We start from the raw sequence: 24,738 nt of genomic DNA on the forward strand, positions 1-24,738 counted from the left end.
CAGGATTAGCCCAGGCTACGGTTTGTGCTTAGAATCTGCTGTTTGTTGAACTCCAACACGATACATCCCAGGGTGATATGCAACGAGGAAATGCAGAAGAAAAAAAACAATCAGCCTGCCAGGGGCACCCTAGCATATAAGTACAGACGTGCTGGTGGATTGTAGCATCCAGCCTTCCCATAGCGCTTACAAACTAGGTAGGTCAAAGATCTAGACTCCGATTTATAGAGTTATGCAGGTCTACAACTACCCACCTCTTAGAAGAACAAATGCGCGCGAGCCTCGTGCTTAAAGTAAACAAGCGCAAGCCTCGCGCTTAAAGTAAACAAGCGCGTGCCTCGCGCGGCAGCAGGGGGAGGGGAGAGAGGTGGGGGCCTGCGCCGGTTTCCCTTGCGGGAGCGAGCAGCCAGGCACGATAATTGCTACCATATGGCGCTACTGCTCGCTCCCGCAAGGGAATCACCAAACGTGCATGCGTTGCCATTGGAAGCAATGCAACATGTGCACGTTTTTGCCTGCAAAAGTGTAGCAATGGCTACAGGTCTTTTTCCTATGCAGCGCATGCACGCTACATAGGCAAGACCTAAAAATCACAAGTTACCAAAAATTCTGCAGAGACGAACAAAATAGTCTCTTCCCACAGTAGTTAAAAACATTTAGAGAATCGCTGCAGTCAAACTGAGGTTCTGTACATGTGCATCAGAAACAGGACACTTGATGGCACTATAAAACAAATATTGCGCTGCTGCCATGGGTATATCAGGGACTTTCCGCAACTTGACCTGTTATAGTCTCAAGAATATCAAGTGCAACTGTCTACTTTGAGACCTGTGTAACATATTTTAGCACCATCACACAGAAGTTGCAAAGCCTGTAGGACAAGTGGCTTGCGAACTATGAGTAATAAACTGACTTTGATGAAAAGAACTATGCATTGCTCCAATTATGAAACAACTCCTGTTATCCAAAAGGGGATTCTTCCACAAGCTGACATAAAAAACTGAAATATTGGTGGGAGTTCGCACCAACAGCATAGGTGAACATGCAACATCATTACCAAAATGCCCTAGATATGCACATCAACATCTATGCATATTAAAAATCAGGTTACACTGCTCCTGCCATCTCAAATTTACACAGAGGCCCAATAGTGCAAAAGAATGGAGCTTCAAGAGCATGCACTTAGGGGAAAAAAGACATGGTTTTTGAACCATGATTCTTGAATCTAACTGACCGTATGTTTCACCATACATTTTTTGTAACTACAAGTTTCCCTAATTCAGATAACCCTCTTGTCTTGTTTTTCAATATTCAAGAAAGAGGTCGTTTTTCCAGCTGTGCAAACTATGCAAATGATCACTAGCTGTTGTTCTTATAAACTCACATAATACAAAGATGATTACTGAGAGCAAACGTTTGGTCATAGGAAAAATAGTATTTTCCCATCCCCTGCCCACATACAAAAATCTGTCCCCAAGATACCAAAAGGCACAATACGCAACTAAAATAAAGCTAAAGTTAAGCTAATTTACAAATCTCAAAACCTTTTGCACAGATAATACATCTGGATCAGCTCTGTGCAATTTGCACTATAAGCCTTACCTTTCAGCAAATGTCAAACATTAAATTTACCTTCAATTTCAGAGTTGTCTGAATCTGTACAATTTTCATTTAATCTGTCATCTTCACAACAATCTTCTTCGACTTCAGAGTTAGTAATTTCGCCTTCTTCTGTATCACTATTGCCTTCCTCTTCATCACTATCATCCACAGACGCAAAAGCTGCAGTAGACTCTGTGTTCTGGTCTGAGCTGTGTCTCTGTCTCAAAACGGGCTTTTCGGTTTTGTGAGTCCCATCTACAACAGAAGGGCCCCTTTTGACCTTCTTTTTCTGCGTGGAATTATCTTCTTTCTTCACTGAACCCATCTGCTGGTCAGATGTGTAATGGTACGGCAGATTGGTTACTGAAGCCTGATCTTCAACTTTGATATCCTTGAGGAAAAATAATTGATGGGAATAAGTACATTGACAGCAAAATTCTAGAACTTCATGATCAAATACTAAAGGATCAGTGAGTAGATCTAGAAGGGGCAAGACACTTGTAGTCTAAACTACATGACATTGAACGTATAACTTCTCAACTGTTTACCTAATGATTGATAGCACTTCCATAGTGGGATACACTTTCCATTATTATTTCTTCCCTATACATTTTTTAGCTTTCTTACTAAACTGTGAGATAGTACAACTTCTTCTTAAAAGGAAAGGAACATTTCTACTCTATAAGGGCTATCAAATTAAGACAAAACATGAAAGGACATCTCCAAGTTCTGGTTAAGGAAGTTTGGTTTCCTGAAAACAAAATTAATTTATATTCTGCATCTATCAATTAAGGGGTCCAATCGTCTACTGAAACGGTGCTCAAGTCTATATATAGCAGCCGTGCTCGAGGCCATATGGGCGGATTAGCTTCACAGTGTCTTACCCTGCATCTAGAGAAGAATATAAAAAACACTGAAGGAGGCTCAAAACGATATCTTTTGGTAAACCCTAAGAATTACTTATAAAATAAAGAACAACATTATTGAATACAATTTTAGCCTCCTTGGGGTCTTTGTTAAATACAAATAGATGTAGTGCCAGGGAGCACTGCATCTTTTTGATCAGTTTTGCCTGTCAATTTTTGAAGAACCCTATCTATACTTAATCTATAGATTAATGTAAATTCACAGTAGTAATGCTCATTGAGAGACAACTTAATCTGCCCACTAACATTCCTAGCCCATAGATTTGGCTAGTATTGTTAGATACATTTAAAACCAAACCTTTAGATATTCCTGTATACCTTGGCTTCTTTGTTGTAGTAATGTGACCAGTTAATTGTTAGCTGTACCAGAAAATACATTTTAATTAGGAGGAACTTTAAACAAAAGTCAAATTAACCGAGTTAAAACCGAGCTAATTTAATTGTTAATCATGGTGTGCTATATATGATTAGCTAGGGATTTTTAAGGCAATTAAGTGAGGTCAGAACAATACTAGCAGGCTCTGTTGTTCACATTATACAATCCTTAAAATGCAGTATTACTACGTTCTGCAGTTTGCACTTCATATGAAACACTGAAGATTCCCTCCCTCCCTTGCCGAAACCATGGAAATCAACTGCAGAGTACCCCAGGGGTCCTTACTCAGCCCCACACTCTTCAACATCTACATGCCCCATCCCCCGCCGCCATCGTCAGACAGCATGGACTCAGCATTGTATCCTACGACGACGACACCCAGCTCATCCTCTCACTCACAAAGAGTCCCGAAGACACCAGACTCTGCTTCCAGGAAGGAATAAAGAATGTGGAAGCATGGATGAAAAACAGCTGTCTGGAGCTCAACTCAGAGAAGACCGAGGTACTCATCCTCGGACCCTGCAGCTACGCCTGGGACAACACCTGGTGGTCCTCCACCACTGGGAACCCGCCCACCCCGAAAGACCACGCCGGGAAGCTCGGCATCGTCCTTGACTCCTCCCTCTCCATGAACCACCAAATCAACGCCATCGCTTCCACTAGTTTCAACTGCCTTCGGATCCTCTGTAAGACCTTCAAGAGGAACCTCCACTCCGCCGACCTTGCCCTGGCAGAGGTCTCCCGCATCCGCAGAAACAGAACTGGCGGGAGAGCTTTCGCCTACATCGCAGCCAAGACCTGGAACAAACTCCCTGTGAACATCAGACACTCCCCGACCCTGCATTCGTTCAGCAAGGGCCTCAAGACCTGGCTGTTCGACTGATCCTGAGCCGCTCGCCCCTCCCTCCCCCGCGCCTTGAGACCCTCACAGGTGAGTAGCGTCCTATAGAAACCCCTGATTGATTGATTGAAGGTAATCACCATGTAGAAAAGTTTCTCCCAGCATACAACCAATCTATCATCTCCTCTTTGTCTAGTAGGTATCTTCTTACTCTACATTTTGTGCACCACACCATATTTACCACCTCAATGTGTCCAGTGTTTTCCGATATGTTACATTATCCCCACCACTTTGCGTCCTGCAACTGCATCGCTCCGTGAAAAGTGCAGAATTTAAACGTTAAGACATCCTGGTAGTGGTTATTACTGCTGCTATCATTTACATTTTTCTGACTCTAACCCATATTCTTTTGCAGATGAGGCCTTCACAAATGTGCCCAAATCTACAAACACAGTCAAAGTATTTCAACAGTAGCAAAACAAGTGTTTGTTTGTTCACTTTAAATCTAAATGTACTTTTAAACAATGTAACCAAAACATAAAAATATCAAAGCTGGAATATGCTTGAAAATGATTACCTTGCCAACATGTGGAGCTGTGCCACAGAGCTCCGGCTGTTTTTTGGTCTTCTTTTTCTCTTCATTCATCTGATGTGTCATCATCTGGCTAGATGTCAGGTCAACACGTGAGTGAAACAGGTACTGTTCACTGTCGGCATCAAAGTAATAATAGGATCCAGAGTTTGGATCATAATAAAGCTGATTTTCCTATCAAATGGACACACAAACATAAGACATTTAGCAGTTTGGTAAAATGTAAATTAATAAAATGCGACCAAACACACAGAAGATTGCCGGATTTTATAAATTACTAAAATGTGAAAACAAAACTCCTTTCTGACTATGCTCAAAATGATAAGAAAAGTAAGATGATATGCTGGGTACTAGGCAATGCTATAATCGAAACAGTTAATCAATATGATTTCCTCGGAGTCTTGATTGATACCACTCTATCCTGCAATAACCATCTTTCAACCGGAAAACTCAAATCCACTGTTACGACTAAATCAATGATGACATTTGCAAAACTATATGGAGGTGGAACAATTGGTTCATCCCTTAAAAACATAAAGAATGAAACTCACTCTTTTAATACTTTATGCCTTAAATGGTAAGACTATAACTGATCTCGAGAAAAATTTAAAAATGTAAATGTGTGCTTATATAGCGCACGTATCACCCCCGAAGGGGTCTCAAGGCGCTGTACACATACCGCTGTGGAACCCTTCCTGGCCTTTCCCTGTGAAGTGCCCACTCCTGGGCACCCCCAAGGTGAAGCCAGGAATCCTAGCGCTGTTGGGGCCATTGTGGAGATTAAGCAAGCTATTGCCCAGAGTTGCAGAGTGGGACCCATGCTTAGAATAGGCACCGAGGCGAGAATTATCAGGTCCGGGGAAATTAAGCCCAAGACCCGCCAAGGCGGGAATTGAACCCTGGTCCGGGCCAGACCTCTGCATCAGGATCTGCCGCTCTAACCATTGAGCCACACTTCTCCAACCTATGTATAGAGTATCCAACAACTCCTACATCGTGAGAAGCTACCCCTCATTGTGGTATTAGGCTGGAGCTGAACCAAAAATATTTACTAACACACCACAAGGGATCTATTGTGAATTATTTCTGGGACAGCATTTTACCAGGGGTGGGAAATGAGAATCATCCCATGGATTACTACAAATTGCCAAGAATTACGAGTCCAACACGGAGCCACACCCCACACACATAGACAAACAGAGACAGAATTGGAGGCTTCCATCCTTATGTCTGCTAGTGCTCTGCATTCCGGGCTGCATCGCTGATGCAAATAGCCAAGTTGCTTTTCATCAATCAATTTGATCAGGAGGAGGTAGGCAGACCGAAGTGTGTAAGAGTGAGCGTGCTGTGGGAGACGTGCTTGGGGGGCATAAGCAGGGAAGTACCACGGAGGGAAGGGTAATGCCTTGAGGGCTCTTGGGAAGGGGCAGAAGGGAGTGCCTCATTTCCCATAGCAGTGTGAAACAGGTAATTGCTTACAATGAGAGCATAACACTTCACCTATATAAAAAAGAAAGTAAAATCTCCTAATAGATGTTACAACCATATTAATAAACTACCAACCTTTCTTTAGTTGAATGATTCTCGTTGTAGACTTATTCCAATTTCTGGCCAACTCTGTAAACCAAACCACCTGTAGAGCTTGTATGCGTTAGAGTCCTTTGAAAGGTTCAGGGGTATAAGAAGTATAGCCTCACCCTAGAGCAAAATCTCCAGAGCATGATTTGAACATACACCTGACTAGTCTACATTCATATTCAGTACAGAAATCCTGCCTGGAAATCAGCCAGGATCTCGCGTTCTTCTAGGAAATTCTGCAACTAAATTGGTAACGAGCACATTGAATAATAGTTTTAACAATAGGCCAAGCAATGATTTAAATTAATTAAAGGATTAAATTAAGCATTCCTCCCTATTACCACAATCCCCAAAAGTGCACATAATACATAGAGCATACGTACAGAATCATAGTAGAAGCCTGTGCTATGGTCAAAGTACCATCCAGTGTTTTCATCATAGATAAACCCGGTCTGTGATACAGCAGCTTCTGCAGTCGCCCGCAAACTTTCCGCCAGTGATGATGGAGCCTCTGCTTTCTGCAACAGGAACACAGAAAACTCAAGTAAGTACAAACATAAGCTGTTTACCATTGACAGTGAATCTGAATAGTTAATTTAGTGATATCATTGAATTTGAGAACGAGCTTATAAACCAGATAAAGATGATTTGAGTTCTCTATTCAGCCCTTTACTCCCAATAGTGTTGACAGGGAGCAACATCGTTAACACAAATGAAATGATACTGTAAATTAATTCTAAGTCAGGACAGGGCTTTTTATGTCATTTAATGGTGTCGTATTGGAGGAATGTTCTGATTTCTTACTTAACCTATTCTTCTTTGTAGTGGGCAACAGGACCGCCTGATGCCCTCATTACGTGGCTGTAAACAAATTTGAATAAGCGGGCCACTGTGCGCGGAGCGTTCCTCTAAACGCACAACCATTCTCCACCTCCCATCAGGATTCTTGTAGAGCAGTGCGTATCCCGGGCAGCGGTCTCTGCTGGGATTCCTGATCTTGGAACAGTGCACCAGCTGCAGAGCCCTTTATATTATTCTCCCACCACCCCAGGGTCAAGACGCCCGAGACAGAGGTCCATATCACACTAAACAAAACAAAGAGAACAAATGTACACAGGGGTGTGTATAATATAATTTTCTGTGGTTTGAAAACCACCTGGAAGCAAAACTCTACCGGAAACCTATAGGGGACGGGTGTCCCTGGGCTGAGGACCTAGGGGCTTCAATAATGTTCCCAGCTGCCACCGGTAGAATTCAAATTTCTCCCTCATTATGCAGGACTCTACAGAGAGGTCCTCTCATATCTCCCTCTGTTCAGATGTTTCATTTCCCCACCCCACCCCAGAGAAGACACTCCTGCGGCTAGAGCAGAACCGCTGCAAACCCCTTTTTTGATAGAACTCCCATGACCCTAACACGCTCCACCTACCGATGCACCCCTCAAGGCCAAAGGTAAGAGGAAGCATGAGGAGGATGTTGATTTTGGCATTTCGACAAACTGAAAGAAACCTCCTGGCCATCCAAGCGAACGCTTAGGACCCCACAGCCAATACCAATCCTCCTATGGGTCCGGAGGATAGGCTTGGAAGCCTTCCACACTCCCATCCCTGAATCCCTCTCTCAAAGTAAACGACTCCACTGGCTACTCATAAGATGAATGGTGGTGAGACAGGCCACGGCATCCATCTTCAGAGGATCTGCCTCCGACGCCCTGCCAAAGGGAATGGGAAACAAGCAAAAGTCTCAGATAAACTAAGCCAGGAGAACATACTCCATTCTAGGTCCTCTGAATGGCCCCCGGAGACAAAGTGGCCGCCTATGTGGTGTGTAGGTTCCACAAATCCCCTGATAAAGGGATCAGCAACTGCCCGGGGGCAGAATACACCACCCCCATCAGTCTCTGGACGGCAAAGTGGCCCTCACAACCATGACAGATGCCAAAAGGTCTACATTCCTGGCCAAATACATTCAGGACCCCAAGAAGGGCATCCATCGTTCATGCCGCTAATGCCAGGATAAACTACCGGACATCTCCGGCCCCCTTAGAAAGACACTTGATATAGCTGAGAAAGCGAAAGAGTCCGGTTTCATATCATATCACCCAACATTCTGTCCGGCTGGGCGCAATGGGTGGTGCTCTCCCTAGATAATGCCAATTGCTCTCTGGAGAGGTACTGGTCTTTACTGATTAAAGCCAATCCCAAGTTTGGGGATCTGGCCTCTTCGGATAGCCAGTAATGTGGTCCATGTGAGGGCAGGGGGCTTATTTGGCGTCCCCTTTATCAAGGAATTAGGGGCGTTCATGTCTACATTTACCTCCCTAGACACGATTCAGGCCTCTAGCAAGAAGATATTCACTCCAAAGCTTTTTTCTGGGGACGGGAGTGGCAGGGGGTGCACAGCTAGCCGTTTCTCTCAACAGTCCCCACTCATGGGTCAAGGACGGTAGCAAGACTGATGGCAGAACCCTCCAAGCTTCAGCAGGTTTTCCCCCTTCAGACACTACATGAGACACAGGGCATCCAGAGGCCATTTCTATGGTGGAGGTACCAAAAATGAAACTGCACGCAAGTGTGCTTTATTCTTCCCAGTCAAAAGTGAGTGGGCGGTTGGCTGTCTTTTTCTGTGCCCGAGGCGTGTTGACCTCGGTCGCGTAAGTACTCCATACGGTGCAAGGCTTCCAGAAAGAAATCTATGGGTCCCCAATGCAGTCTTCAAAGCCTCGCCCTCTAGTCTTTTTGGACTGATACAGCAGCCTCATCGACAAAGAGCTTTACTAGAGAAGAGAGCAATAACCTTTACCTCTTTCAACCAAAAGGATTCTGGAGCAACTTCTTCTGGGTGGAAAAAAGTTAATGTTGGGTGATCAATCTCTGGGAGTTAAACGAGTGGCTAGTATTTCACCACATCAATAACCAACTAGAGAGTAAGGGCATGAGCAGGCACTCCTGTACCCCAATCAATATTTTAACAACAACTAAGGAGTGACTAAGTGCAAATGAATAAGGGATAATTCAACAAAAGGTATTAAGTGTCTTTTTCTTTATATATATTCCTCTTACTACCCTCCTCAAGAACTATGAGACCCCTTTAGAGAAAAATATTCACAAGGGGAAACAAAGTTCCTTGTGTGATTTCCAGGGGGAAGGCAAAATCATATCTTTTTGTAAAAGGACCCTCACTCACCACTAGTTAGTGACATGCTTCATCATTGGGTCCCCGCTGGGGTGGCCGAATGCCTCCCCAGCGTGCTACAACGCCTGATTTACAGCGGAGCGGGATGTGGTGAGTGCAACAGTGCCCAAATTAAGGTGTGGGTATAACTGTAGGTGCAAAATTAAAAATACAAGGTTGAGGCATGTACAAAAATCTTTAATACCGGCCAACCTGTATTAGGTTAAAAACAAAGTGGCGGACTACAAGGTTCAATTTCAGGAAACCTGTGTCCTTTGAACAAACAACTGGTCAACATGTTTCTGCTGTTACAACTGCAAATTTGCTCAGCATTCGTCAGGACCTAAATTTAGTCCTCCGGTGGTGTACACGCGTTATGGCGCACCCTCCCGTGAGGCTCTTAAATGTGAAAAATTCTTTTTGAAGTATAGACCATTCACGGTTAATCGCCGTGGCAGCTCACTGCGATTTGGAGGAGCAAAAAAATCTGTGGAGAGAAAAAGACAATACAAAATAATACATGATGACACACACTGACACGGAATAAGCTTTTCGTATTAGTAAAATGTAGTGCATAGCAATATTACATGCACAGTGTCAGAATGGTGTCAAAGCCATTATTTTATAAGGGTGACCATTCCCAGGCACTCTGAAATTCACAATTCGGTGAGTGAGGGTCCTTTTACAAAAAGATATGATTTTGCCTTCCCCCTGGAAATCACACAAGGAACTTTGTTTCCCCTTGTGAATATTTTTCTCTAAAGGGGTCTCATAGTTCCTAGTATTTCACCACTTCAAGATAAAGGGCATACACCTCCTAAGGAATTTACAGAGGTTGGCCACCTGGATGGTTCACTTAGATCTCAAAGATGCTTATCTCATGATTCCCATCATCACAGGTTTCTGCAGTTTTATTGGAAGGCCCACATTTTTAAATTCACCTTCCTCCCATTCAGCATTCTGGTATTCAAACCAGTGACTGAATACCTACGATCTAATCAATCTATCACTACAATATTCTTCTGATGGATCAATGCCAAACAACCCTGATGAAGCACATTCAGGATTGGTGTCTCTTCTGCAGCATCTCAGTTTCATCATAAACAGGAAAGAATCAATTCTCATTGCCTCACAGCAGATTACAATTCTTGGGTTTGTCAGAGATTCCATTGACACAGATGCTCAGCCTCCCCTCCAGTACAATCGCGAAAATCAGACAAGTACTATGCAAGACTATGGTATGACTGAGCACATCGTTACAGAAAACTGCCAATCTGGTTGGCCTCCTGTCCTAACCCATGCAGACAATATTCCTAGGCCCACTCCATTACAGGGCCCTGCAACATCTCAAGGCTCATCACCTATACAACGGACTCATGTTATTGCAGGAAGTCCCTGTATCAGGGGTGGCTGAGGAGGAAATAGGCTGGTGGCTCTCCCGCTTGAAAGCATGGAACGGGAAAGCAATATTCAGCTCCACTTCAGATATTATTATCGTACAGGATGCTCGCCGCATAGGTTGGGGTACTTGGATCCAGTGGGGGCGGATGTTAGCATACAGGTTGGTAAATACCTTTAGATCGGCCATTACAGTTGGCCATTCCCCAGTTGAGGTCCAGCCTTTGGGAGAGCATCCTCAGGGCCCCACTGCGGCATTTTAGACAAAGGTGCCCCCACGTAGGAGTGTCCCGAAACGGCGGGACCGATCAGGCCCCCACACTGTCCTCATCTCGAGCCTTCACTCACCGGCCTCAGAAATAGTACCCTGCGCTCCCTGCTGCACTTCGGGACTGGCGCCGGGGATCCTCCCTGCTTCACGGTGTTCTGTGGGGTCTCTGCGGGGCTTCCCTGAGCTTCACGGGAGCCCCGCCAAACAGCTGCCGCATCTCTCTGCACTTCGGCCCGGGACTTCGCTATGGAGCTCGTGAGGCTCCACATGCACTTCATGTTTCAGGTCGCCCGACTACCGGGCTGCGCTGCTGCGGCGACTCCCTTTTCTTGTAGCGGCAGTGTGGGGTGGGCTCCCTCGAATTTTAAAATATAAATCGGGGCTGGCACCCGCGTCTTGAATATATAAATAAGAAAATATGCAGGGTGGGCACCAGTAAAATAAAGAAAAATGCGGGGTGGGCACCCGCCGCAAATTAAAAGTAAACAAACCATCAAAACGGGGTGGGCACCCGAGAAATAAAGAAAAATGCGGGGTAGGCATCCGCCGCTGTGGGCATAATGGGGCAATCCCTACGATGGGGATTCCCTCTTAAAGGGGGCTGCCGCTTGGCGCTGTGCAGCTCCCAGGCTCTCCCTCTCCTCTAGTGAAAGCCAGGGCAAAGCGCTCGCAGAAGTCAGAAACAGTCCTGAAGGTACTTGGGGATAAGGAGGATAAAGCAAAGGGTTCACAAAAAGTCCTTTAGGCATCAGGGGGCAATGCAGAGCCCAGGGAGGCAAGCCCTCATGGCAGCCCACCCCTGGGCCCCAGCGGCAGCACACCGCAGCAGGAACAGCAACCAATAACTGAACTGAACTGAACAGCAACCTTTTCATGGGATCACCACCCCTATAGTTATATGCCTGTTGTCCTTTGTGTCACAGCAGAGGGCTTGGGAATACCAGTTAGGACTGGTTTAGGGGAGCTTTGGAGCACTTTGTTATGCTCAGCTCCTCTCTCCTTTGTCAGGTGGGCGCTCAGTGATTAGACGCACCACAGGGGGCGGAGCCAGCATTGTGGAGCGAAGGCACAGCCCTATTCAGGTCCCAGATGCATCTCCTCCCTCCCATCTACATGCAGATCTCTCTATTCACCACTGGGCTGACTCCCCCTGGCTTCTGGAGCCACCCACAGCTCTCAGCTCTTGTCAATCACAAGCCAGACATGCAATTTACATCAAGCAGGCAGACACACGGTACACAGAAATGCAAACTTCTAAAAGTGGTATATCCCCACCAGTCACCATACATCTGTGCACACCATTGCACACCATTTATCCTCACGAGTTCATACATACTAAACTTGACGCTGCACTCCTCTGATACCAGGAATTACCATGGATACACATATCCCCCATGCATTCCTATGGGAGGGCAGGCCAATATCACCACACGCACTCAGAGAGCGCATGCACTTTACACTGGGCCACAGTGCTAAAGTGCCCAGAGGCCTAAAATCACTACCACTATGTCAGAGCTTAAGGCAAAAAGTTCAGGGGTGAACCTGCCAAAAGGGCCAAGTCCAACAATCACCCTATCCCAAAATTTCTAAATCAACCACACACAAGACGGTGGAATCCTTTCTTTTCATATTCACTTCAGGCTGCCCACCTTAGAGGTGTGTCCAGCCTGGCAACATGCCTCCTGACTAATTAATTTCCTACCTGTCCTGGTGCCAAAGAGGTCTCATGGCAGGGTGTGGCATCTTCCAGGTCTGGAGGAAGCTGGGGTTACATATCAAAGGGGGGAGAGGCCTTTAAAGCCTCTGGCCTTGACATGCTAATTTACTAGCCTTCCTGCTGGAGGAAGTGGTAACTTCTCTTGCTGCAGCAGGTACTGTTTCTGACTTCAGAAAGCATGAATTTCCACCTGCAGGGGGTCATAAACCTGCCTGCGGTGGCAGGCTGTTAAGAGTCTGATCATCCAGCACACTATTAGACTAGTAAGGTTTAAGGGGGCACCTCTAAGGTGCCCTCTGGGTGGAAGTCATAATAAATCTAGTACTGGGATCAGTACAGATTTATTAAGACACGGAATTTCGCACCATACCCCACAGATTTCAGTGGAGCAATTATGTAGCTGGGTAGCTCGTTTTGACCAGTGCCCAGCACATACCTTAAGATGGCTTCCCTGTTCACTTGCAATATCTAGTAATAGAAGTAGACATCACAGGGGCATATCTGCTCATGCAGATATGCTCTCACAAAAAAATATAATGCACCCTGCCTTAGGGTTCAAAGGGCTGCTGTAGGGGTGGCTTATATATATTAAATGCAGGAATTGTGGAATTTGTGTGTGGGCCCTTTAGGGTGGCATAAAATATGTTGCATCCCTTAGGGACCCATGCCATGTACCAGGGGTACCCTTTACTAGGGACTTACAGGGGGTGCTAAAGTCCTATGCCATTTGTTAAACAATCTGTCATATCTTGTTTTAAAGGAAAGAGCACTAGCACTGAGGTCTGGTTAGCAGGCCTCAGTGTACTGTCACGAGTTGAAAACCAGCATCTAGTAGCTAAAAAGGGGACAAAATGTGTGAGTGGGGGACGCAATGCAACACAAACCCAGTTTCCTACAATGCTTCTAAAAGATTGTCAAAGACTAGAGAGCGGACAGTGGATATGAGCACCAAGATATAGCACCAATCTCGTATCAACCAAAAAAAGGTAAATAATTCACAAGTATGTTCAGTGTGCCACTTGCAAAACCGGTACCCTCTGTCCAGGGGCACCACACGTAAACCGTGAGTCCAAAATGTTTATCATCAAGTTTTAGGGCACCACTCCAATCAAATACAGTCAATTCCAATTTTTCAGAGTCCACATCCAATTAAGAGATCTTGATATTTTCTCAATTCTTGTTTATTTTCTTGTACCAATATGTCGAAAGAATCATCAGCCAACGCGTTTCGTTCTGACCACCAGAACTTCTTCAGGGCGTGTGTAATTGTGGGCAACACATACAGTGATTGCCACAGATGTATATTGGATCCTTCCAAACAACAAAATTATTCTGATTAAAGTATCTGGATAAGCATCACAGGCTGGATTTTTCTCACAGGCAGTAGATCGTAAGTATTGGTAAAAGAATATGTTAGTCCAAACGTATAATGTTGTAGTCCCAGTAGAGAGCCTTATTAAGGTTCGTCAGTATATATCCTCCTTGGTATTCAAGTCAATAATTCTGCACAATATAATCCAAAGTCGTGATACTAATCAAGTTCGTGGTAGTAATCAATACCACTGCAGCTCAGCCATATCCGCGCAAGCAGCAAAAAAAGAGATTGTCTTCATCTTGTAGTGGTTTAGTAAAAGTGTACTGAACATAAAAAGTCGTTAACAAAACCAATTTGACCTGCGCTCCAAGTTTATGATTCAAAAGTTCTGCCCTCTATGGTGTCGAACTCTGGGGGTTCGAGAACCTAACCAACCTAACCATCTCAGAAAATAACTTAATGGCCAAAGTACTTCCTTAAGGCCATTAAGTTATGATCAGGGTAGAAACTCCATCTTGGAAGTTGCCAAACTGCGCCTCATTCTATACTGGCGCAGGCTGTGGACCACACCTGAACTGTCATCATATGCTGAGGGTTTCCTTGATGTGATAAAATCTGATGGCTTTCATAAAATCGGTTGGCTAAGGGGAATTGGAAATACCCCAGTGGGTTTAGGCATGAAAACACTTTGGGAGAACCCAACAGAGGCCTCTTTTCCCTAAAAAAAGATCTTAAAAACTAAAGTACTGGGAGATGGTTACCCATAGTGTTTTATCTAATACTGACCCTGCTTCCTTGACAGGAATCTTTTTAGAATCAAAACTAATTCCTATCCTTGAAACCTACTGAGATATTATCACCAAACCACTGGACAGAAAATTGTATTTCCAGCTGAGGGCAGGTTTACAGCCCTTAAGATCTTTTACCTCTAGGTAGTCTCCCTCAAGTGATAACAAGTGCCCGGCATGCATGATCCACACGGAAACGACTGCTCACATGCTCTTCACCTATGCTCTTCACCACCCCAGCCTATGCAGCCCCCAGACGGGTCTGGTTGAGTCCCATCTGTAAATCACTTGGCACTAGAAGTAGCATATAAGCCGAACGGCTAATACGCACTAGCACCTTGCCATTTATTGCTACGGCAGTTGCAAAATACCTATGGTGGATGTGGACAATAAGGCTGAAATTACAAGGCGGGCAAACCGGTCTTATGTTAAACGATTAAATTGTTCATACCTAATTTACATTGCGACTGCCTTTGGCCATTTGACCCTTTTTAGTTTCTATCTTGATTAGATTTTAATTATTCGCAATGAAATGAACCGAGCTTTGTGAAAATTGCATTGTTAATATTTTAATCTGAAGTTTTAACTCATTTTTCCACCAGCATGACTATTTTATAACTTTGTCACAACTATTATGAATGCATATTTAAATGTGTTTGTAATGCGCTTTTATGACTACACTAGCAGCCTGTCCCGACGTTGTCCGGGTATGATTTGCTGCCGGCCAGTAGTATATTGTTTTGTAGGATTTCGTTTAGATAGCATTTCTTATCTGTGACAGGCCTGTTAAACGCTCCGATTCGCAGTGCACTGCTGATGCACTTGAGAGTGCGCGTTCAGTAGTGTGTGAACTCGAGTTTCCCTACTTTATTTTTCCTTGCAATATTATATAGTGCGAACTCAACAACATGGCAGGAGCACAATTTACATTACAGAAGAACACATTCATTTGTGATAGGCACGGGGAGACAAAGCGATTTGCCTGGAATCACAGGATGTTGAGCTGATGCCGAGATTCGAACGTAGCTCCCCAGAGTTCGCAATTCTAGAACTTGTGGCGGGAGGTGTGTCTAAAAGTGTATGTCGGTGTTGGCCATCAATGAGAGAGACCTGTGCATTTTTCAAATGGGTGGTGAAAAAATAGGAGTATGTTGCTGGAGATGTGGGCCGCCGTGCCACCAATGTACTTACCGGGGGAGGGTAAACACCCATTATTCCGCAACTTTCTTTCCGCATACCATCACTCCGCATAAAATATGTTGCATCCCTTAGGGACCCATGCCATGTACCAGGGGTACCATTTACTAGGGACTTACAGGGGGTGCTAAAGTCCTATGCCATTTGTTAAACAATCTGTCATATCTTGTTTTAAAGGAAAGAGCACTAGCACTGAGGTCTGGTTAGCAGGCCTCAGTGTACTGTCACGAGTTGAAAACCAGCATCTAGTAGCTAAAAAGGGGACAAAATGTGTGAGTGGGGGACGCAATGCAACACAAACCCAGTTTCCTACAATGCTTCTAAAAGATTGTCAAAGACTAGAGAGCGGACAGTGGATATGAGCACCAAGATATAGCACCAATCTCGTATCAACCAAAAAAAGGTAAATAATTCACAAGTATGTTCAGTGTGCCACTTGCAAAACCGGTACCCTCTGTCCAGGGGCACCACACGTAAACCGTGAGTCCAAAATGTTTATCATCAAGTTTTAGGGCACCACTCCAATCAAATACAGTCAATTCCAATTTTTCAGAGTCCACATCCAATTAAGAGATCTTGATATTTTCTCAATTCTTGTTTATTTTCTTGTACCAATATGTCAAAAGAATCATCAGCCAACACGTTTCGTTCTGACCACCAGAACTTCTTCAGGGCGTGTGTAATTGTGGGCAACACATACAGTGATTGCCACAGATGTATATTGGATCCTTCCAAACAACAAAATTATTCTGATTAAAGTATCTGGATAAGCATCACAGGCTGGATTTTTCTCACAGGCAGTAGATCGTAAGTATTGGTAAAAGAATATGTTAGTCCAAACGTATAATGTTGTAGTCCCAGTACAGAGCCTTATTAAGGTTCGTCAGTATATATCCTCCTTGGTATTCAAGTCAATAATTCTGCACAATATAATCCAAAGTCGTGATACTAATCAAGTTCGTGGTAGTAATCACTACCACTGCAGCTCAGCCATATCCGCGCAAGCAGCAAAAAAAGAGATTGTCTTCATCTTGTAGTGGTTTAGTAAAAGTGTACTGAACATAAAAAGTCGTTAACAAAACCAATTTGACCTGCGCTCCAAGTTTATGATTCAAAAGTTCTGCCCTCTATGGTGTCGAACTCTGGGGGTTCGAGAACCTAACCAACCTAACCATCTCAGAAAATAACTTAATGGCCAAAGTACTTCATTAAGGCCATTAAGTTATGATCAGGGTAGAAACTCCATCATGGAAGTTGCCAAACTGCGCCTCATTCTATACTGGCGCAGGCTGTGGACCACACCTGAACTGTCATCATATGCTGAGGGTTTCCTTGATGTGATAAAATCTGATGGCTTTCATAAAATCGGTTGGCTAAGGGGAATTGGAAATACCCCAGTGGGTTTAGGCATGAAAACACTTTGGGAGAACCCAACAGAGGCCTCTTTTCCCTAAAAAAAGATCTTAAAAACTAAAGTACTGGGAGATGGTTACCCATAGTGTTTTATCTAATACTGACCCTGCTTCCTTGACAGGAATCTTTTTAGAATCAAAACTAATTCCTATCCTTGAAACCTACTGAGATATTATCACCAAACCGCTGGACAGAAAATTGATGGCTTTCATAAAATCGGTTGGCTAAGGGGAATTGGAAATACCCCAGTGGGTTTAGGCATGAAAACACTTTGGGAGAACCCAACAGAGGCCTCTTTTCCCTAAAAAAAGATCTTAAAAACTAAAGTACTGGGAGATGGTTACCCATAGTGTTTTATCTAATACTGACCCTGCTTCCTTGACAGGAATCTTTTTAGAATCAAAACTAATTCCTATCCTTGAAACCTACTGAGATATTATCACCAAACCACTGGACAGAAAATTGTATTTCCAGCTGAGGGCAGGTTTACAGCCCTTAAGATCTTTTACCTCTAGGTAGTCTCCCTCAAGTGATAACATGTGCCCGGCATGCATGATCCACACGGAAACGACTGCTCACATGCTCTTCACCTATGCTCTTCACCACCCCAGCCTATGTAGCCCCCAGACGGGTCTGGTTGAGTCCCATCTGTAAATCACTTGGCACTAGAAGTAGCATATAAGCCGAACGGCTAATACGCACTAGCACCTTGCCATTTATTGCTACGGCAGTTGCAAAATACCTATGGTGGATGTGGACAATAAGGCTGAAATTACTAGGCGGGCAAACCGGTCTTATGTTAAACGATTAAATTGTTCATACCTAATTTACATTGCGACTGCCTTTGGCCATTTGACCCTTTTTAGTTTCTATCTTGATTAGATTTTAATTATTCGCAATGAAATGAACCGAGCTTTGTGAAAATTGCATTGTTAATATTTTAATCTGAAGTTTTAACTCATTTTTCCACCAGCATGACTATTTTATAACTTTGTCACAACTATTATGAATGCATATTTAAATGTGTTTGTAATGCGCTTTTATGACTACACTAGCAGCCTGTCCCGACGTTGTCCGGGTATGAATTGCTGCCGGCCAGTAGTATATTGTTTTGTAGGATTTCGTTTAGATAGCATTTCTTATCTGTGACAGGCCTGTGAAACGCTCCGATTCGCAGTGCACTTGAGAGTGCGCGTTCAGTAGTGTGTGAACTCGAGTTTCTCTACTTTATTTTTCCTTGCAATATTATATAGTGCGAACTCAACAACATGGCAGGAGCACAATTTACATTACAGAAGAACACATTCATTTGTGATAGGCACGGGGAGACAAAGCGATTTGCCTGGAATCACAGGATGTTGAGCTGATGCCGAGATTCGAACGTAGCTCCCCAGAGTTCGCAATTCTAGAACTTGTGGCGGGAGGTGTGTCTAAAAGTGTATGTCGGTGTTGGCCATCAATGAGAGAGACCTGTGCATTTTTCAAATGGGTGGTGAAAAAATAGGAGTATGTTCCTGGAGATGTGGGCCGCCGTGCCACCAATGTACTTACCGGGGGAGGGTAAACACCCATTATTCCGCAACTTTCTTTCCGCATACCACACTCCGCATACTTTCATTACGAAAGTACCATGACTCCGCAATGCCATTATAACGCATGATGGCATTACATTTTATATGCTTTTACCACACATACATTACAACGAAATTCATGAATGCATGAATGGTAAAAGCATGTTTTTTTTAAATGTTTGGATATGGTAAGTATGGGTATAGGGGTATATGTTTTGGGGTACTGAAGTATATGTTTTGGGGTGTTTGGGTTATGGGGTACAGGGGTAGTTTTAGGGTTTAGGGATAGGTATGGGTTTTGGGGTACAGGGGTATTTTTAGGGTTCAGGGCTAGGTTTGGGTTTTGGGGTTTAGGGGTATTTTTAGGGTTCAGGGCTAGGTTTGGGTTTTGGGGTATAGGGGTATTTTTAGGGTTCAGGGGTAGGTTTGGGTTTTGGGGTACAGGGGTATTTTTAGGGTTGGATGGAGCGTTCCATCCAGACAGAAATTCTGTCCTTTGTGAGGCTGCTGCCCCCATCCAAACAGACCACGAATGCTATACCCAGCTACGGCTTCATCCAGTCCGCGTCCTGAGGAGAACCCTCAATCCTTTTGAGGTTCGAAACGCGTTGACCCCGAGCCAGGGATAAAGAAGAAGGGTGCAACTAGGGATATAAACAATACCACGCTTCCTGTCCCTAGTAGTGCAACCATAAAAATACCTAATCACTGGCTCAGTAAGACAGGCAGGCAGTATCTATTAACTTTGTTGTCCGCATGTCCTCTGTTATAATTTGAAGGACTGGTGCCTACTTCTGAAATTGTGTTTAGGCATTGTATTAATTTACTTGTTGTGATGTATCTTTGGTGTGTTTGAAATTCAGTATTGTTGGTGTACATATTGAACACTTGTATATATTGAGCACATTGTTTTTTTAATGTATTCTTTATTGTTTGATATCTTTTTTTGTATGTGATCAAAAGAACAGTTAACAAAAAAGTACAAGAAGACAAAAAATAGAAATAAAACACTGATCGCTCAGCACTTACAGGCTGGGTGTGATCAAATGATAAAAAAGTAAACCTGACTGGCCTTTCGTTTTGTTTGCTATTCTAGACATAAGAGCATGACTAAGCAGGCCCAACGAAGCTTCATTCTAAACCACTGTTAGGTATTAATAAAACAAAATATACATCGACAACACATTCACAAGTTTGGTAACTGAATATAATCTTCACAGGCAGCTCCAATCTGGATACACACCAAGAGGCAGGCTCAAAACGACTGCACTTCCTATCACAGGCAAAGGGATACAGGTAGTAGACATTGGAATATTCATCCTCTCAAAAATAAAAAAACTGTAGACCCGTGTGTGCACTGACGCAAATATCCCAAATCTGAGTGACTGACAATGCAAAGTCCTCACTGTTGTCAGTGCCTTTTCGAGTCCCCTAGTGCTCAACAGTAGGCAGGCCTGTTTTTTATTTCACTCTATGTGAAGCCCCAGTACCAAAAAGCCAACAAATAGAGCAATGATCCTCAACTGTACCCAAAAGAGCAGCACTCTACCCAAGTCAGTGATTGCTTGTTGTCCACCGAGACTTGGATGTTCTAATAGTTCCTTATGCTCAAGCTCCACAACCATTATTAAACATTACTAAATGCTGCTTTACCTCCAGATCTATAATCAAAAATGTTGCTTTTAACTCTCTAGGGCAAATAGGACATTGTCTTCAATTATACTAAATGCTATTTCATTGAACTTTCAAACTACACATCGACTACAGAGGAAGATCACTATCAAAGGATAATGCCAGTTTCATGTTCATCAACATAAACTGTGGTAGCAACTCAGTCAAAGCAGCACCAAACGTATCACAGGTGTGTAATAACTAAGGTTCTATAGCACCGAGGATGATGTTGTCCATGCATTTATAATTTGTGTTTTTGATATTTGTTTTACTAGTAAACAGTGATCAATTTTCAATGAGTTCATCCCCTTGCAGTTAAAAAGCTATTGAAATAGTTAGTACAGTTCCAGTAGTTTAGCCTTGTTAGGTGCTGGAGAAAATTTCAAATGGTAAAATACATAAGTAGGAAAACAGCAGGCCACTGGCCTCAGACATGGCAAGAGTTCAAAGCCATCACCACAAAAGAACACTCAAGCTTAACTCGGACAAGACCGAAGTATTCATCCTGGCACCTGCCCCCTCAGCCTAGGATGACTCCTGGTGGCCCGCTGCACTAAGAACCCCTGCCACCTCCACAGACCATGCACTCAACCTTGGCTTCATACTGGACTCCTCACTCACAATGAACCGACAAATCAATGACATATCCTCATACTGCTTCCACACGCTCTGCCTGCCTCGAAAGACATTCAGATGGATCTCCACAGAATCCAGAAAGACTGCCACCCAAGCACTCATCACCAGCAGACTTGACTACGGCAACGCACTGTACGTCAGCGTCACCCAGTAACAGCTCAGGAAACTACAGAACGTCCAAAAAGCCGCAGCCAGACTGTTCCTCAACATCTCCCTCCGCCCAACTTGTCCTGGCCACCGTCCCACGGATTCACAAGACCAAAACCGGAGGAAAATGCTTTTCCTACCTCGCCGCCAAGACCTGGAACACCATGCCCCTCCACCTCAGGCAAACCCTGCCGCTGATCCAATTCAGGAAGGACCTCAAGACCTGGCTTTTTGACTGAACCTCAACGCCTTGACGGATCTGAAGCCCCTCCCCATCCACCTCCATCTCTTGAGACCCTCACAGGTGAGTAGCCGTGCTATACAAACTCTTGACTGATTGAGAGGCACAGACGGACCGACACACAGTCTCACAGACACAGACACAGACACACAGACACACAAACACACAGACACAGAGACACAGACACACACACACACACACACACACACACACACACGGGGGTGATGAACGCTTCCAGCTAATTATTTCTGGAGGATCTGTGCTTTTCCATTTCTTGGTTATGAGACGTTTTGCAGTGATTAGACCTAAATCACAAAATCTCGAGGTGACCTTGTTTTTTTTTTAGAGCCCTAGAAGGCAGACTGCCCATGACAATGGCAGTGTCATGTCTGTGCATGAAGCGAGGGCCGTGGCTATCTCTTGCCAGTAATGCTGAAGGGATGCGCAAACCCACAACATGTTAAGCAGATCTGCATCTGGATGTGGATACGCAGAGGTGTCATCACGGAAATATCTGTTAATCATGTCAGGCGAACGGTATGCCCTCTGTATGATGTATGTTTGTATGAGCTTGAACCTAGAGTTTCTTGGTATGTTCCTGGCATCTGCTAGTATGGTCTCCCATTTCTTATCAGTCCAGGGTCGGCTTCTATCTGTCTCCCATCTAACTCGGAGGCGTTGCATCGGTTTCAACGTGTGCGCAAGCAGCGCTTTTACCAGCCAATGCACCACGTGTGATCCCGCCCCCATGACATGCAGGTATTTTAATACTAAGTGTGTTGGTGGCTCAGTTGTTAGATCCCCCCAGGCAGATGACAAAGCCTTCAGAAGGTAGTTGTGTAGAAGGAACTGACCAGCTGGTAATTCAGTCTCTTCGACCAGTGTCTCAAATGTTAGTAACGCATAGTCTCTATATAGGTCGCTCAAAGTGTTTAATTCTGCCGCATGCCAGGTCATCAAGGCTGTCTCCGATGTACCCAGCCTGCCTCTTGGCGTTCCCAGCAGTGGTAAGTTTGGGGCGTATGGAAGTGTTGTGCGGGTAAGATATAAACACCGTCTGTAACATTTATGAGCCAGTCCTAAATGTAGTTGTGGTGGTCGCGGGAGTTTGGCAACGGAATGGAACAGATGGCAGATTTGAAAATTGGTCCAGGGCTGTTGCATTGGTGCTGTGTCTTCCAAACACCTACTGTCAAGCCATTTCGTCACCCATTGGAGCTGGGCAGCGAAATAATACAGTTCCATGTTAGGGAAGGCTAGTCCACCTTGGCTACTGGGAGCCAATATCTTTCACAGAGCAACTCGTGGTCTCCCCTGGTGTTGCGGGAGTTTGGCAACGGAATGGAACAGATGGCAGATTTGAGAATTGGTCCAGGGCTGTTGCATGGATGCTGTGTCTTCCAAACACCTACTGTCAAGCCATTTCGTCACCCATTGGAGCTGGGCAGCGAAATAATACAGTTCCATGTTAGGGAAGGCTAGTCCACCTTGGCTACTGGGAGCATACATCTTTCACAGAGCAACTCGCGGTCTCCCATGGTTCCATATTAAGTCCCGGAATAAGCGTTCCAAGAGAGCCCATATTGCTGCTTGATTGGAATGTAGCAATAATCAATAGTCGCAACGCAAGAGTAATGCCACGGACATTAAAGCCATACATTTATGCTCATCTGTCTCTTCTGTGCTTGACAATGTGACATTATATTTGAGTGCATCATGCCGCTTTGGATATGGGATTTGAGATGTGGATTGCGTTTCTGGTGCCTCTCTGCAGTGACCAAATGAATCAGTGTCATGGTAAACAAAGGAACGTTATCTCGGAGGTCATGACAGTATGCATGTTACCCTATGTGTGACTTGAGGCGTGGTGGTGGGCCAGTGATGGTGTCCTTTTTGAGTACTGATCTCTGTAGCATTTGCAGTCGGTTTAGTACTAGAGTACTGCCCTTTAATGAATCCCCTTCTCTTCCAGAGGTATTGCACAACTGTGCATTGCAGGCAGAGATACGTGTACAAGAGATGAATATCTTCTAGCAGTATATCTATATCGCTTTAGACTATGGCATGAAACTTTGCCTATGTGTCCTGAGGGGCGAGTTTTGATGCTAGAGCTTTTATTGTGCTCACAGATCTATGTTCCAGTTCATGCTACCCAAGAGCACGTTTGTGCGCATCTTTTCTTGCAATATTAATTTGTCTTATCATTCTATGTTTGCTACATTTGAGCTATGTCTCACAATTTTCAATTATTCATTGTGAATAAAACCATGAGCATTTGTTTTTTGGTCTGTGGGCGTGGTGTGTCTTACATACTTTTGGCAAACCTTAGATTGTGCTGCTGTCCGTGTCAATGTGTGGACAAGTAATTCAGTAGGTGGTGATTTTTTTCTGTCTTCCTGATTGCAGCGTTTACCATTCTTGAGTGTGCAATGCTCATGACATTTTGACGGTAACAATGAGTCGTGTTTGCAATATAGCAGAAAAAAACACTTTAACAACTCTATGGTTGTTTGCTCTGATTGAAAGATTGTTTGCCCTGACAGTAGATGTCCATGATAGCGTCTCTGTTCAAGATTTTATTGATTTATTTTGCCCAATTAGGCTGATAGAAGTTACCATAGTATTTCATAGTTTAATTTGTGAAAACATACATAACTATAAATTAGATCCATACATGCAACAAAAAATAAATGTTTAAAATTCAGCACTAGCGAGTTTCAGATAGGTGCAATGGCTCAACGTACCTTACAAAAAGAGATCTGAAGATAACAAAAACACGATATGGCAGTTACCTCTGTATTTTGACCAAGTGCTGCATCATGAGATTGTCCGTTCTCCACAATGCTGGTACTAGCATGAACACTTGTGTTCGTAACCAACTGGCTTGCGGGAATGGGAATACAATCTTCATTCTGATGGTTTGCTTGCAAGGCATCCACTGGGACATCATAACTCTGGTAATAGTTCTCATGCGGGTAGTAATAATCTGCTGCAAAAAAAGAATGCCAATTAAACATAATTTACACCAAATTACCCAGTCACACTTTAGCAAAATAGCCAACTAATCACTCGAAATAAAGTAGGTAAAGAAGAAAAACTATTTCCATTCAAGGGAGACTTACGATCCATGGCGTAAATCTAGAGATAAAGGCACACAGTTGCCCTGTTAAAGGGCACAGAATTATAATTTTCATTCGTCGCTCCGTCAAAAAGAATTTTGTTAACTTGCATAGGTCACCAAGTATATTTCAATTTATTGACGAAGTAGATAACTAAAACAAGTA

The 24,738-nt window shown here is 44.0% G+C and overlaps 1 protein-coding gene across 2 annotated transcripts in view; it reads right to left on the minus strand.

Annotated features, from left to right (window-relative positions):
- The window catches only part of AGGF1 (angiogenic factor with G-patch and FHA domains 1), a 425,972-nt gene that overhangs the window by 234,825 nt on the left and 166,409 nt on the right, over nucleotides 1–24,738 (minus strand). Inside the window, exons 3-6 of one of the 2 annotated variants that reach the window (XM_078675220.1) lie at nucleotides 24,247–24,443; nucleotides 6,299–6,433; nucleotides 4,323–4,511; nucleotides 1,633–1,993 (exon numbers count right to left, since the gene is read on the minus strand). In XM_078675220.1, coding sequence (XP_078531346.1) covers nucleotides 1,633–1,993; nucleotides 4,323–4,511; nucleotides 6,299–6,433; nucleotides 24,247–24,443 — 882 coding nt within the window. The remainder of the gene's footprint in view (nucleotides 1–1,632; nucleotides 1,994–4,322; nucleotides 4,512–6,298; nucleotides 6,434–24,246; nucleotides 24,444–24,738) is intronic. The other variant, XM_078675222.1, reaches the window with a different exon arrangement.

This window comes from Lissotriton helveticus, chromosome 2_1, assembly GCF_964261635.1.
Source record: "Lissotriton helveticus chromosome 2_1, aLisHel1.1, whole genome shotgun sequence".
In the NCBI taxonomy this organism is placed as follows: domain Eukaryota; kingdom Metazoa; phylum Chordata; class Amphibia; order Caudata; family Salamandridae; genus Lissotriton; species Lissotriton helveticus.